This window comes from Corapipo altera, unplaced genomic scaffold, assembly GCF_003945725.1.
Source record: "Corapipo altera isolate COAL_440 unplaced genomic scaffold, ASM394572v1 22b, whole genome shotgun sequence".
Taxonomy (NCBI): domain Eukaryota; kingdom Metazoa; phylum Chordata; class Aves; order Passeriformes; family Pipridae; genus Corapipo; species Corapipo altera.
The window spans coordinates 14,403,492-14,419,107 of NW_020884876.1; the positions used below are offsets into that span (position 1 = coordinate 14,403,492).

Consider the following 15,616-nt stretch of genomic DNA (forward strand, 5'->3'; position numbering starts at 1 on the left):
ACAGAATGCTTTGAGCCATGCAGAGCAGCTCCCTGTATTCACTGAGCTTAGTAGCTGCTTTCTGGGCAGATAACGGTTTTACAGCAGTGTTCTTGATTAACAGTGTTCAAAAGTGAATACAAAACTTAGTCAACAATATGTATCAAAATGGGATAGCAATTTCATTGTGCTTTTTGAAAGCACATAGTATTGCTTAGGTCATTATCTGAGAAGCCCTCATGGTCTTTGATCTTAGCTTCATGATGCAAGGTGGTTGGGATCAGACAAGTACTTGCAACTCTTCTTCTTCATTCTTTCTTTCTGCTTGAGATATGCCATGATGCATTACACTACACTAGACGCATTACTGCACATTGCTCACAACTTCTAGTCAATATAAACAACTTCCTATGAAGTCAGATTCTTCTTGTGGAGAAGATGATCTTCTTATAGTAGCTGTCCCGCCTTGACAAATGCTTAAATACATACATCTCAGTGATGCTTATTGCATTTTCTGTTGTCTTATTCTGCTTTAAATGTAGTTTTCTATTTCTGAGATATATCCAAGAAACTACAATGCGTTTCTGCAATACTTTAAAATCTGCACTTTTCTGGTGCTCTTTGAAAGTCTTCCTGTGTGCTTTGGTTGCTATTTGCCCTCAAGTTTCAACAATTCATGTAAGTGCTTTAGTACCCGTCTCCAGAATTTGTTTTCTTAGTTGTTTGATGCTAATATGTCACTTTAGTGCTTGCCTAAATGCTGAGGCCTTTGCAATGTCAACCTTTTAATAGGTTGATTTTTTTTTCTGCCAGTAATTCATTATTATTGTAGCGTTCCTTTTTAGCATCACTGAATCAGAGTAGAAGAGTACCCAATTCTACTGGGAATACTTGTGCTTAGCACCTAAGTATTTCTTTACTGCAGGTCTCTGCATGAATCTATTAGTCCAGCACTTTTCTAGGCGGATTTTCTTACAGGCTCTCTGTCTGTCATGCCTAGAAGACATTATCATGACTAAAACCAGTCCATCTGACAGATGAATAATAATTATCATGATTCATATTTTTCGGTCTTCAAATTGCAAGGACTTCAAATATATTTATAGATAATTAAAAAGGAAGGTGTATCAAGATAAATGATGATCATAAATGAGATCCCCTGAAAGAATTCTTGAAGTCTAGTGTTGATGCTTCTGATCCCTAAAGTAAAAGCCTTGGATGTCCAAGAACAATTACAGTGCTTGACCACAAGCACAGGCAAGACAAAACAAGGCAGGCTAATCTGCAGTGGACCGTGTTCCAGAACCTAGGGGCTCTGCCAAATATTACCTTCTTGATATATGGAAAATCACTGGTTTTTATTTGAGTAAGATGGAGAATCTTGGAAAGCTGGAGGCTCACTGTGCAGGTAACAGCTCCTTCAGACATGTCTGTAAAAAATTAAAGACATTCTTTATAAAATCTACCAGTTTTACTCCAGTTGCTCTGTTAATGTGCCATTTTGGTAAACCAAAGCTTAGTTGTGCTATCCTGGAAGCACCTCTTGACACGACCGGATATTGATGTCTCAAGGGCCGGTATTAATAACATGGGATACTCTGGTGTGCATGACTACTTGTAGCACTAAAGAACTGTGGATGGCTGGTGTTACATGGTTCATGAATCACTCATAATAATGCAGTGATATTATCAGAAAGACAATTCCTACCGCATCTATGGAAGTAGATTAGGGATGAAGATAATTAGGTGCATTGTTTGTATTCAGGTTATCATAAAGACTGATGTCAGAATAACTGCTATTTCAAAGGAAGCCACCACACTGATCTTTGTAAAGGAATTTTTTCTTCTTGGCTCAGGACTGCCAGAAGTTGTCCTGCGACTCTTCTTTTTTATTGAAATAAGTTCAGAAATCTTAAAGAAAGCTTTTCAAACTTAGGAACTAACTGGAAAATAAAGAGGGAAGCACTATGATTTGGGGAGAGAAGAAAAAGAATTTGCTATAGACCAAAAGGAGATGGTTGAACTTCTAGCCTTCTCTTTGACAGTTTTTAGAAACAGAGTGATTTAGTATTGTTAAGAGTTTTTGCTGCTTTTATCCTGAGAAGCAAAGCTTAAATGTGAATCTTGAAGACCTGACTTCTGAGAAGAAAAGAGTTTTGGGTAAGTAACTTTCTCATGTTGCCATGTTACCTTTTGGTTAGTTGTATTCCTTTTTGTAATTATGTAAACAAAGATTTATAGCTGTAAATGGAAATTTTATTTTTCTTTAGGCATAGTTGATAATTTTTACTTTTCCACATGTTAGTGCTCATGTGTTTAGATCTGTGTTTCCAATTTAGGATTTTTTTCCATAGAACAAAATAAGTGTATTTTTCCTGTTTGACTAGTTCTTCTCCTTCAGTATATTTCCCATCTCTTTGGAGGATAGGATAGACTAGAGTAGACTAGACTAGATGGAAAAGGTTCTGTAACATAATCCGACTGTTAACCTAACACTGCCAAATCCACCCCAGTCTTAGAGCCTTCTAGCCTATTGATACTTGTGTATTAAATGACTGTCATTTATTAGATTAATGATTAATGGAAAATACCTTTGTTTTAAGAAATAATTGATCCTCAGAATGTTGTAGAATTAAAAGTTTTAACTCTTTAAATATCAGGAAACGCAGAAACCTTAGTTTTGAAAAGTAATGAACATCTCTGGCAAATAGCGATCATGATCATCATAAGAACACTTCTTACAACAAAAAAACCCCAAAACTTTATGTAGCCTCAGCAAATACTCAAAGACTATATTCTTAAAACCCAGTACCCACCCAGTGATGTGAAATCCCAGTGATTTTTCAAGAGCACACACAGAAAATTGGTTGGTTGTCTGGAAGGACAACTCCTGAAAATTAGTTTTGGCACTGAGACTCCTGTGAACAGTACTTTGAAAGTGGAACCTACTTTTAAAGTCTTCACTCTAAAAAGAATCATCATAGATTTAGTGTGAAAAACCTGGCCCACTAGAGTTGAGGCCACTGGAAATGTTTATAAGCTTCTTTAAATGTATTGGATATGTAAATGATATATAAAATGTAGAGCCAAGAGAAATTAACAACCTGCTGTCAGTAAGGGGTTATTATGGTCTTCTAGTTTTTATTTACTCTCTTAGAAAAGAACTCATGAATAGTACCAAATGCCAGCCAAGAGGCTCTGTGTTTACCAGGAATATATTTTTGATCCGCAGTTCATCTAGGCATTTGTCACCAGAGTGCCCTGCAGGGACTGGGTTGTGGTTGTACATGTGTTCTTCATCAGTAAGCTAGGCCAGCCTTACTCATCTTTAAACTAGCTCAGAAGGCTTTTTTCTGTTTGCATGGAAAAAAAGGGCGCCTACGTGGCAAAGATGTATTATAAATTGTCGGAGTCTGCCAAAATGTAAAATGTATTTAATATTCATGGAATATGAGATTTTGTCTGGGAACAGTATAAGCTAAAGACATATGTGAGTAAAATCAGTAATACTAGTGCTGATTCAGAATGGGAAATGCTGTTGTGCTAATGGTCCAATGTAGTACCCGATGTCAGTGTTCAGAGATTAATTAGTACTTTGTTGTCTTTGATTCTTTCATGTATTCAACAGTAAGGTATATACATTCACATCTTATTTTCTTCCCATTCATGGGGCATACTGTGATTTCCTTTTATGGACAGTAGAAAATTAAATTTTTCAGAACTGGATTAGGCTATAACTGAAGAATGGAAAACTGAATTTTAATACCTATTCTACCTCTTAGAGCCATCCGCATTTTGGCCAACATTTTTAAGTTGGTTTGCTGAACATGGGGCTTTGTATCTTTAAGATCCAGTCTTAAAGTGTTGCCATAGAACCACAGTCTTGCAGACTTCCAGTGAAGTAAAAAAAATATTTATTTTCTTAGTGTAGTATGTGAAATACAAAACTTGGACATGACTTCTAACAAGGCCAAAAGGGAAGAAATTGAAAGAGCCATCCTTTTTCTAAGCAGTACATGAAGCAAGCTTCATAGTGGCATTCTGATTTTTGTGGACTGATCAAATAACATATGATGGACTTTGGTCTAGCACTCCTTGATCCTCCAAGCTAGTGACTAATGCTCACTTAGAGAAGAGTTAACTGGGAGTGGTCTTCCGCACAAATCCATGGTGGTGTGCAGATTCATAATTCTGGAGCTGTAGCAAGGTGCAGTAATTCTTTCATTTCAGATGTGTATGTTTCTTAAGATCAGTAGTTAGAGTGACCTTAAAGTGTAGTAAACTGTGAAAACTTAGTCCTATGCTTTCTGTCCTAGGTACAGTGTAATCTGTTTAACATTTTTATGTCGTTTTAGACCCACCTTGCCAGACAGAACTCAGCAACATTCAGAAGCAGCAAGGAGGAAAGAAGCTCCTAGGTGAGCCATAGATCATTCTTTTGAAGGTTTTATTGCTTACATAAATAAGCCTAGTGAAACAGCAACATAAAATCAATATTAATCCAGCAAAGATAGACCGCAGTAAATTTCAGCTACAAAATTTATGAAATTTTTGAAAGCTATTAAACTTAGTTTTATTACCTTATCTACCAAAAGATCTTACATCTGTTTTATTACCCTGATAGAAGGTACATTTTCACAGTTATAGAGGGGACAGTCTAAGGCACTCCTGAATTAGTATCTCTGCTGATCCTTTAACTGTAATATTCTTTAAGTAATTGAAATCTGTGTTGTAAATCAGTTTATACTGTATCAATATTACTGAAGTGTAAAATCTTCCTTTTACCATTAGCCACTGTATAAAAGCTGCAATAAAAGGCTTGGCCCAAAGCAGCCAAAACTGTATTTCTGCTAAGGAAGATTTCTAAAAAGAACTATATACTTTCACATGAATGTTTTGTTTGTTGTGATCTCTGGTCCAAATGAAAACCAGTGGATTATTCAGCCTTAGGCAAGACACTGCCTCACAAAATAAGTCCCTCTTTTACGTATAAATACAAATTTAACATTGATTTTTTTTTTACGGTTGTTGGTGGTGTGTTACAATGCATTTGTCTTCTGTGGTGAAATAATTAAATATTACTATGTAATTAAGTGGTTTGTAAAATACATATTAAATACAATTAACTCCTTTTAGCAAATTGTTAGTCCAGGAAGCCTGGTCCTTACTATTCAGACCTCTTTGTACTCTGCAGATGATAGAACTTCCCATTCAGGAGTGGTTTCTACATTTGAGTCTTTTCCCCAGAATACAGTGAATATCTTGACCAAGGCATTCAGGAAGAAAGGAATATGTATCATAGGATCAACAAAAAATTTAAAGGAAGATTGCTCACTTTGTTTCTTGAAATTAATCCAAGACTGCTATGTGTTAATTTCCCTCCCACATTTGATATACTGAGTCACTTTCTGCTAACTGAATTTAGTAAAAGTAAACCAGTCAGTGTAGAGTCTGGAATGATGAAACAGCAAAAGGTAGTTGCTTTCCACTATAATTGTTATGTTGGCCAAGGGGCAGATTTTAATACACTTACTTACTACATATCTATGTGTCGCAGGGCAGTACATCCCCTTCTGTGATGAAGATGGATATTACAAACCAAGTCAGTGCCATGGAAGCATAGGGCAGTGCTGGTGTGTTGACAGATACGGTAATGAGGTAACAGGATCCAGAACAAATGGTGCAGCAGAATGTGGTAAGTTAAAAACCCTTTGTGGTATTTGATTTAGAGCTGTTATTCCCTTTGATTGCCAAGCAGGTTAAATTTCTTCAGTAAGAACAGATGTGGGACCCAACTACATGGATTTCGATGCAAAAAATATCAGTGCATAATTTGTTATTGTTATTACTTCATTATTTTTTGGAACTTCTGTCACTGGGGTCAGCTATTAATAGACCCCTTATACATGCTTGGCATAGTGTCTATAAACCCAGGAAATGTTAATTTTCTAGAGCAGAATTAGATAAGCTCCAGAATGTTCGATGGAATTCCTTTGGGTAATCAGCATGCTAGTGAATTCAATTTGACTTTCTTTTCAGTTCATATTTGAGGGAATTACCAAAAGTTTTTTAAAATCTTCCCTTATTTTTCCCTTCTGTACAGCACTGTGCAGCTTTTTCCAAGAATTCCCATGTCACCTTTATTTGCTGTTTATTTGATTAAAAGATTAAAAAAAGTATTTTTTTTATAGTCATATATGACTCTTTTTCACTTCTGCAACAAAAGAACATAGCCTGAAGCAGAAAGTAAATTGAACACAGTATTTGAAATACAAGCCTATTGTCCAACTGATCCAGGATCCTTTCTAGATAAATGGGCAGTTTGATAGATATGTAAGAACTGAATAGTAGTCAGTAGTCCTTACTGTCATCTGTAAGTTGGACTTAATTTTTTTAGTTGTTCCTAGCATTATTTATAGTTCTACAAATCTGTAAAATTTGTCTCCTTTTGTTAGCATTGAGAAATTCATTAACTTTTGAAATTGATTTCTTTTATTACAAAAAAATCTTCTTATTATTTGTATTTTATTTTTCTGTCACATGTTGTAGTTGTCTTGGAAGTAGATATTCTGGTGTGCCTTTTGTATGCTAATGTAAAATATACTGTAAATATGTAGTGTATCTTGTGAGCCTTTCGATAACTATCATACCTTTTTAGCTGTCGATTTAGAGACTTCAGGTGATTTTGCCTCTGGCGATTTCCATGAATGGGCAGATGATGAAGATGATGAAGATGAACTAATGAATGATGAAGATGAAATTGAAGATGATGATGAAGACGAAGGAGATGATGATGTTGATGATGACGATGATCATGATGGATATATTTGATGATATTAGGGGGTCCATGTATTGTACCTTTCTAAGTTTCACGAGATGACATTTCATAAAATCCCTTTGCTCTCCGTGATCAAAAGGGTACTAACAAATATGTATATTTTGTATGATTATTTCAAACATTGCAGCTGGAGTCATAGACTTTTTTGTTTAAATAAGAATAATTATATTATGTGCTTTTGAGTTTTTAAATGCCGTTGCGCTGAAGAAAACATATTGGAAATCTAGCCTGAAGACAAAAATGTTACGTGCTACTGAAAATATAAATGTGCAAAACACAATATAAAGACAACCATTCTCTTTAAAACTCTGGTGAAAAGATATTTACCCTTACTTGGAACTGTGCATGTCCTCTTCAGAACACATACCATAACTCAACTTCAGTTCTATCAGTGTTTTAGGCCTTGAAGTCTTTGCAGGTTGTCCATTTTATAAATCAGAAGTGTATTGCAGTAGAAAAACCTTGATGCACAAGTAGCATCTCACCAGCCTTTAATTAACCAAAGGTATGGAGAAAAATTATCAGGAGGGAAGACTAAAACAAAGTCCTCCTTTGAGTTTGCATTTGTAGTTACATTTCTATTAGGGGATGGCTAGATTACTGAAAGAATTTTTCAAAAGCAGTAGCATGGACAAGCACCAATTCTGTAATTCTAAAATTTTCTTGTCTTTTTTTTTTTTCTTTTCTTCATGTCAGGACAGTATAAGCTTTATCATTATTTACTCAAACATTGTTTCACCCTTTGTTGTTTCTCTGTATTTCCCTCTAATCAGATTAACATAAAATATTTACACGGGGAAAAAGATTTGCTTAAAATTGTATTACCTTTATACATGACTGTATTTCAGAGTATTGTCACTTGACCCAAGGTAGTTTTTAATAAATGTATAATGATGTTTTTTATTTTCTTAATTCAGGAAATAGTTTTGCTTTTTATCTTAATTCATGTCGTTTTCTGTTACTAGTGCAGAAACTTAGAGAACGTATTGTAAAGGTGCCTTGCAAAATAGAAATAGAGAGGTTTTAGCATGCATACCAGTATAGGATATTAGGCAATAGGTAAGCACACCCAATTACCAAATTAATACCAGTATAGGTACTGCTGCTGGAATGAAGAAAATGGATTATTTTAATTTTTTTCCTATTATTATGTAATTACCATGTGGACTAGATTATACTTATTGTGTAGAGTAGCACTTAAGATTTGACTGTAGAGAAAATTACTTTAATCACTGTATTTATGTTAGCATGTTAATTAATTGTGTAGACATTTCGGGACTCCATCATCTTAATTCATATCCTATCTGTTGGTTTTTGCCCACAATAAAATTTACATGACCTGTATAATGTGTTACTACAGGTTGTAGTTTGACAAATGGATCACTGGTTTCCCATTGTTTATTAAAAGGAAAATCGGTTTCTTATTTGAATTAATTTCTACACATTAAATGCTAAATCTAATGTTTATTCTGTGTAATATTGAAAAGTATAATACATTTTCTTTTCTACTGTTTCTGTATAGTTTGCAAAATAAAGACTGTTGTAACCAACCCACTATAGCCCATTATTTTGACTTTTTATGTAATCTGAAATTTTGAATCAACAAGAATTCCATGTTTCAGATACATTTTATCTATTAAAATGTGTATTTATTTGAATAAAACCATTTATTAATGTTTTATTTCCATTAAGAATATTTGACTAGGGCAAAACTCATAGCAAGCTTTCGTTTTTCTGTAATTTTCTTGTTTTTTCTATGGCTTTCTTATGTACTTTTATGACATTGTCTTCATTACACAGTAAAGAGAGATATTTCTTTTCAAACTCTGTCATAATTTGTGGGGCATAGTTGTATTATTTTCTTAAATAAAAATAGTTAAGAGTTTACAATTCTGATAGTGGGATTTTGTTAGAGAACAGTTTCTTAGCACTGAAATTAACTGATATAAAAATTGATTTTAAATAAAGAAGCTAAAGAAAAAGTGTTGTCATTATTGGCTGATACAGGAAATACTGTCCTGGAGGGGTTTTTTATGTAATAAATGGTCATTAGATGACAAACTAAAAATGCATTTCGTTAAAACTGGTGATATTAGGAGAATTAAAATGTGGAAAGAAAATTCATAATATCTTTAGTCTAATGGGATTGCAGTATAAAGATCTTTCTGAAAACAATTGTCATGCAGAAGAGCATGAAAGAAGTTTATATTCTTTCTTCCCTGAAAATTTCCCACTGAATTGGAAGAAGAGGGAATATGCATGCATTTCAGTCCCTGAGCATCAAAGCTATCTATCATAAATTCACAAGTAAGTTAAGATAGCTAAATTTACTAAAGAATGGGGACAATGGAGATTTGGGATAATTTTGGTCATTTTTGTGGTCCAAAACTAAAACAGCAACAATGAACACTTGAGTTATTGCTCAAGATTGACAGTGTAAGTCTTCCTTTGAAAAGATCCTTTCTTTTTTTAAAAAATAGGTAACTGTCTATGGATTAATACTATGGCATTGCTTATCTTTCATAATACCAGATGAAGTGGAAACCACTGAAGCATTAAAGAAATGCAGGAAATCAGGAACGGGTAGAACAAATAAAGGCAAAGGCTGGTAACATAAACTTACTAAATACCTAAACCATTCAGAAGCTTTTTCCTTTTTTCATTAAAGGCAAAAATTTGCACAGACATCTGTCCTCATGACTGCAGTCATGCAGAAAGCAGTAGGGAGTCCTTGACTATTTTTATATTGTCGCAGTCATTTGTTGCTTTTTTCTTGATCTTGTAGTTCTGCACATGTATTTATAGATATGCAAAGATAGTGGTATAAATTTGGAGATTTTCAGACAGAGTGATTAATCCTTGTGCTCTTCTAAGGATGTGTGGAATTATAATTCTCAGTTTCATTGAAAAGTAAGAATACCAACCTCAGTGCAAAAAATTATTTTATAGTCTTTGAAGGGAATATTTCAGGTCAAGCCACAGATATGCTTAGTTTAAAAGCAAATGAATTAGTGTCATTAGTTTGCTTATACAAAAAACTAGATTATTGTACAAGACTGAAGAAGATGGACAGACCCTACCAATAGTAGGAAGATTTTTACCTGTTTTGTGCACATGGACAAGAACTGGATTTCCTTTAATATTATTTTAAAAATCCAGTGCCCAGGTGGAATAACAAACGTTTTTCAGGACTGGATTAATTTTGTGCTTCATAGGAAATTAAAAAATATCTATATTTACAGATTCTTCATTAGAGCAGTGTATATATTTCTAATTACTAAAGCTTTTGATAATTGGATTTAAATAAAGCTGTGGCAGCACAATTTTATTTGAAATACAGTAATCCTTTTTACTGTTTTTCCACTAATCCAAATATATTAGTCGCAAATCATTGACAATTTCATTTCAGTTAGTGCAGTGGACATTAAGGTAGTTTGTCAACAACTTTCTCTGTGAAGAAAGAGATTGGAATTCACATGAGGAAGAAAATAATGTTTTGGAAGAATCTTTAACTTAACCAGTTACCACTGGGTGAGTAATTAAAATATCAAGTTTTAAAAATCTCAGCCCACTCCTGAAAGCAAGTACAATACTGGACATGCTAAATTGACAGAGTAACCCTTTGTTATGACTAGATTGCTGCTAGCACAGTGTCACTGTACTCGCTGTAGGGGGTGGGTGCACTTTGCTAATTTGTTAATTCATCCACTTAAATGGCAGTAGAAATTACTCTTTGAAGTCAAGGAACATAGCAAGAATGGGAAAAAGAGTTGCCTAGCCTAAAAGATGACATCTCTGCTTTTGTTGTGTTTCAGGTGCTAACTGAACCAAATCCTGAAAAAGAGACTTCTGCACTGTATCTGTCCTCTTGAAGGTGAGTTTTACAAGTGAAATATGTATGTCTATTTTTAAAGAAAATCTCCATATTTTAATGTTAGTAATAATGCAAGAAATTTTACATCTTTTCACCATCTTTCCATAAAACTCCGTAGAAAAAAATTGATTTAAACCTCAAACAGGGATATGTACAAAACTCATGCTTGTGCCTGTAACAATTTTTAACCAAGATGGTTGAAATTCATAACTTAAAATCAAGATGGACAGGGAGATTGCCAGTTCTCCCCCTCTACCAGTAACATTCACAGCTGCTTTCTATACTCTTGGAGTATTCTGCAGTCTGCTGAATTTAAAAAAAAAAAAGTATTAATACACATCCTTCCAGCTCTGGTCATCATATCATTATCCTGCTCATCAGGCAAATGCAGTTTTGAAAGAGCCAGTAGTACTGAGCACAAAGCACTGAAGATCTGCCCTGTAGGTCTTGCTATTGACATCAGATACCCATTTTTAGGAAGACTCAAATTCTTTTGCCTTGTCATAGTTTGTTTACTTCACAGACTTTAACATAGTGACATGTGTTGAGGTTAAGTTGTCTGCTGGACTTTGGTTTCTGTGAAGGAGGTTAGATATCTTTTTATGTAAATGTAATACTTCTGATTAATTTCCGTGTACCTGAGGGGCTTGGAGGGCACAAGAAGATTTATCAAGTTTGGGGTGTTAGAATAGAGTAGTGGTTATCAAAATACTTTGTTAATTTTGTTTGAAAGCTAGCAAAGGTAACTCAGCTTTTCTTCTCTTTCAAAAAACATCCAGCAATAACAATGTATAGGGAGAGTCCAATTTTGCAGTCGTAACGCCATGATTCTTTTTCCTTATTTCTTAGGAACAATGCAGTTCTTGAAAATGTACTGTAATTCAAAATTGGTTGGGTTTGAGCATTATGCAAAACTTCTTCCGTAATAAATTCCATTAATGCACATTAATTCTATTGTAATGCATTGATATTAAGGAATTGAAACATGCTTTAATTCAAAATCTGTTGGGTGAAGTTGTTTATTTGTTTGCTAATGTAAGCATTCATTATTAAAGGAAACAAAACCTTGAGATGATTTTACAGATACCATCAGTGTAAATCCAAGCCAAATGCCCCAAAGTAAAAAATTACTGTAAAAACCATGTTTGGTTCCTAGGAGGCATACATTTTAAAATTAAAGTTGAAATGGTTAAAACTGTCTTAAGAATTCTTATTGGTGTAACATCTGTGGCAACTGCCTGAGAAATACAGTTATATTTACAGGAAGTTTATATATTGATTTTGTGTTGGGAAGTTTTCATGTTTGTTTAGTGTGATGAAGATTTGTGCTAAGCTGATGTCTCTGGACTGTGTCGTTGTGATTAATTGTCACCAAATGGATGTCACAAGTTTCTAGGTTAGTGTAACTCAAATGAGAGTGTGCATAATGTGAAATGACACCATAACAGCACAAGATGATGGTACCAGTCTGTGTTTCTTCTTGTGCAAATGATCTTGTTTCCCTCAATTGCCCCATATGATTGGAAACATAGACTAGTTTCCAGTGAAGGAAGTCAAATGCTGAGTAGGACTACTGCCTTCAACAGTAATAGCTCTAGGATCTGTCACTAGAAATCTTGCCAGAATATAGGAAGGAGGCTTCTTTGAAGACACAGCAGCTTAAAATGCATGGTTTAGATGAGACTGATAACTTAATAATTTTGTAAGGAAGGTCTTGGTTTTAATTTATGCCTTGAAAATGTAGGTGAATATAACCTTTCCTCACATGAAGACAATTATTAATTAAAAATACTCAAAAAACAACCCAATGTAGTAATGCTGTAAGCAAGGCAAGTTAAAAGGAAAGAAAGGCAGAAAAAAAGTTAGGGTGTGGCAACACTGGGGCTGCATCTATGTATTTGAGTAGCTGACTGATCCTATCATTGAATAAAAAAGTATAAGGATTCTAAATTCATTATTCATGCTGCTCTTTGCCCTCATAATTTGACCACATGTTTTTATTAGGCTATATATAGCTATATTATAGCATATCATTCACATCAGAATGCTGAGTGCTGAGTTCAGTTCCCATAGTGGCATCGAGGCACAATGCATCTGTAGGAGTTGCACCATTGACCAGCCCAGAAGCTGAAGACATGTTACTGACACATTAAATAGTTCTTCAGAAGTAGCTTTATAGCAGATGTTTGTCCAGATGTAATCTAGTACATCCATTACAAATGCTTGCCTGACTCTGTCCAAGGAGTTGTCCAGTTGTTGTTTATATAAATGGTAATTTAGATTCTGATGTAAGAGTGGAGTAATGCCACTAATAGTTGTATATCCTGTCCACCAAGATAACTTGATTTTTATGTAGTAGCAATGGCATTACTATTTTATCTCTCTGCACAGTAACTTTCATTTGAATCAGTAATACTGGGAGAAAAAGCACTGCCATCTAAGTATATTTCCTGTATCAGTTTTGTAAAGACAGAAAATTTCAGTGCTGACACAAGATATGTCTTAAGGTCAAACAGGTAGTGAGTATTTACAATTCACTCCTATGATTCATAGATCTGACTTTCACTGCTAGCTGCCTGGTTAACCGTTGTCTGACCATACTTAGATTTCAATTATGAGAAAGTGAGTGAAAGAAGCTCGCTTTTTTTTTTACCCTTTCAAGTCTGTTACTATTAATAAGAGGTCGGTTTGTTTTAAATTCTCTCCCACTCCACTGCTTCTTGAACACCATTACATAACAATAGAGAGAAAGGGCCTAATAATCTTCAATTGCAGGAATAAAATTGCACAAAATTCCTATTATTTGATGCTATACACGTGTAGGTCTCTTTCTACATGCAGACAGGAACCTTGCTATACAGCCCCGATCTCCTTTGACACAACAGAGGGAATGTCATGAGCGGAGGAGGGTTTTGGAAGCCTCTTCTGCCAGGCACAGCTCATCTCTGTACTAGCTACCCTGCCCCTGTGCAGCTGATGTGGTTTTGCTGAGACCTGACTGCAAAGAGTTCAGCTGTACCACAGACTGAAGGGAAATTGCATGTGCCTGAGGGCTTTATGGTAGTGCTCTGCTAATGCTGAGTGTGATGGAAGAAAGGGAAAGATTTTTCTTTTTTTGCATAGCGAAGTTATACAACCTGGATAGTCCCACAACAGTGGCTTCTCTAAGCTCTGTACTTCATAAAAGACTTTTGCTCTTTCAGGTGTGTCAACTTTCCATTTCTCTTGGTTGGACTATAAGCCCAGAATAGCTAGGTGCTTTTCCCTACCATTTTATCTGTCTCAAAAAGAAATAAATATTGTGCTCATGAGGTTCATTTCTAATTTTAATTCTTAACTTCACTTTTAAAGTGTTCTTGGTCTAGCTATTGTTAAAGCAGTAAACTACCAAGGGGGAATTATGGAAAATAGTAATCTTGTGAGGGTGAGAAAGCCCCACACTGCTCTTCCTCCACCTTACTTTATCTAAAGGCTCTGTAAATTTTGTGATCTTTATCTGTGTCAGTCTGTAGCCAACATTTTATCCCATACATCTGGGATTATACCTGCTCAAACATCTGTGAGTTGCCAAAGCTACATTTTTCTCATGGGAAGAAATTCCAGTCACTCTCCCTCTTAAGACAGTGATTGCAATGCATAACTCTCAACATGTGTTTTATTTTTTTAAGTGTTTGTGTGTGTTAATATGCTGCAGGATCATTTCTTCCATTCCCTTGAGTTCTGTAGGACTAATTTCACATGCCACAAAAGATAATCATCAACTCAGTATAAAATACCAAAACATTGAACCAAAGGTACTGATATCCACTCTAGCTTTGCCTTTACCCTGTAGAAGACCATAATAGCTGTGATTTAGTAAAAGGCATTATGCCGGAGCAGTTCTATCTAGCAGAGCTACCTGGCAAAAACTAAGAAGTGAAACAAATGTAAATGATTAATTGTTAGAAAATAGCTACTGTTTCTATTTGTCCAGTACAATAACATGTTCTTCAGTGTATAGTCTATTTGTAGTGGTAATCTGAACCCTTCTCTCTGAATCTTACCAGACCAGGTACTGTTTTTAGGCAAGGTACTATCATTTCTCCCCTAAAATAAATTCAGAAGGTCAACACATGGATTATACACGCACAAAAAAACCCTCCAACAGCCGTTAATTACAACTGTAAGACTGACTTTTTTTTCCTCTTAATTCCTATTGTTGTGCTTCTAGACATTGCTCAGGTGTCTTGTTTCAAAAAGTGACTTCCAATCTTTTTTGAACTATGAAAGCATATAACAGATCTTGACTTTCCTTATTGAAGCTGTTGGAAAGAACCAAAACAGAACTTTTTTTACGCATCCTTCCTGTCCTACAACTCATCCTTCAAGTGGCATCTTCTTAGCAGGCTCATGAAGCAATCAGCACATGCTCTGAAGAATTGGTCTTGACTACAAAGAAAGCAGGTATGACTTTCAATATCTTCTTACTTTCAATATCTTCTTACTTTACTAAACTGTAATATTTTGTTCTCATTTTTAAATGTGAATTTAGTGGCAAGACTTTCATTGTGAGGAGGCTGATCATTGTCATTCTACTCTCTTTGGCAATTATCTATTGAAAATCATCACAGCTAATAGCTAATCGGCTGAAAAAATCAATTTTCCGTGCATCTGCATCTATTCTACACCTTCATTTTATCTATTTTGCCACTAAATAATTCTGCTCTTCTAAGAACTACTACAGCAGTGAGGAGGCTCCAAGGTTGCTTAACAGATCTCTTTCAGCAGAAGACCCTTCACATATGATTCAGGCAGCAGCAGATGGCCAGCTTCATACTCTCTGGAAATTAGCAGTTGACTCAGAAAAGTTCAAACTACTATTTTTACTCTTACACTACCTTTTCTTTGCTCTCACACTTGTTTCTCTGGCTTATTCCTTGAAAGAA

General features: G+C 34.9%; 1 protein-coding gene across 2 annotated transcripts in view; it reads left to right on the forward strand.

Moving 5' to 3' along the window:
- SPOCK3 (SPARC (osteonectin), cwcv and kazal like domains proteoglycan 3) overlaps positions 1-8,367 on the forward strand; it is a 167,022-nt gene extending 158,655 nt beyond the window's left edge. For both annotated transcript variants that reach the window (XM_027636047.1, XM_027636048.1), the window contains 3 exons: positions 4,335-4,397; positions 5,537-5,674; positions 6,638-8,367. In XM_027636047.1, the coding sequence (XP_027491848.1) occupies positions 4,335-4,397; positions 5,537-5,674; positions 6,638-6,810 (374 nt within the window). In that variant the 3' untranslated portion in view covers positions 6,811-8,367. The remainder of the gene's footprint in view (positions 1-4,334; positions 4,398-5,536; positions 5,675-6,637) is intronic.
- The last annotated feature ends 7,249 nt before the right edge of the window (positions 8,368-15,616 follow it).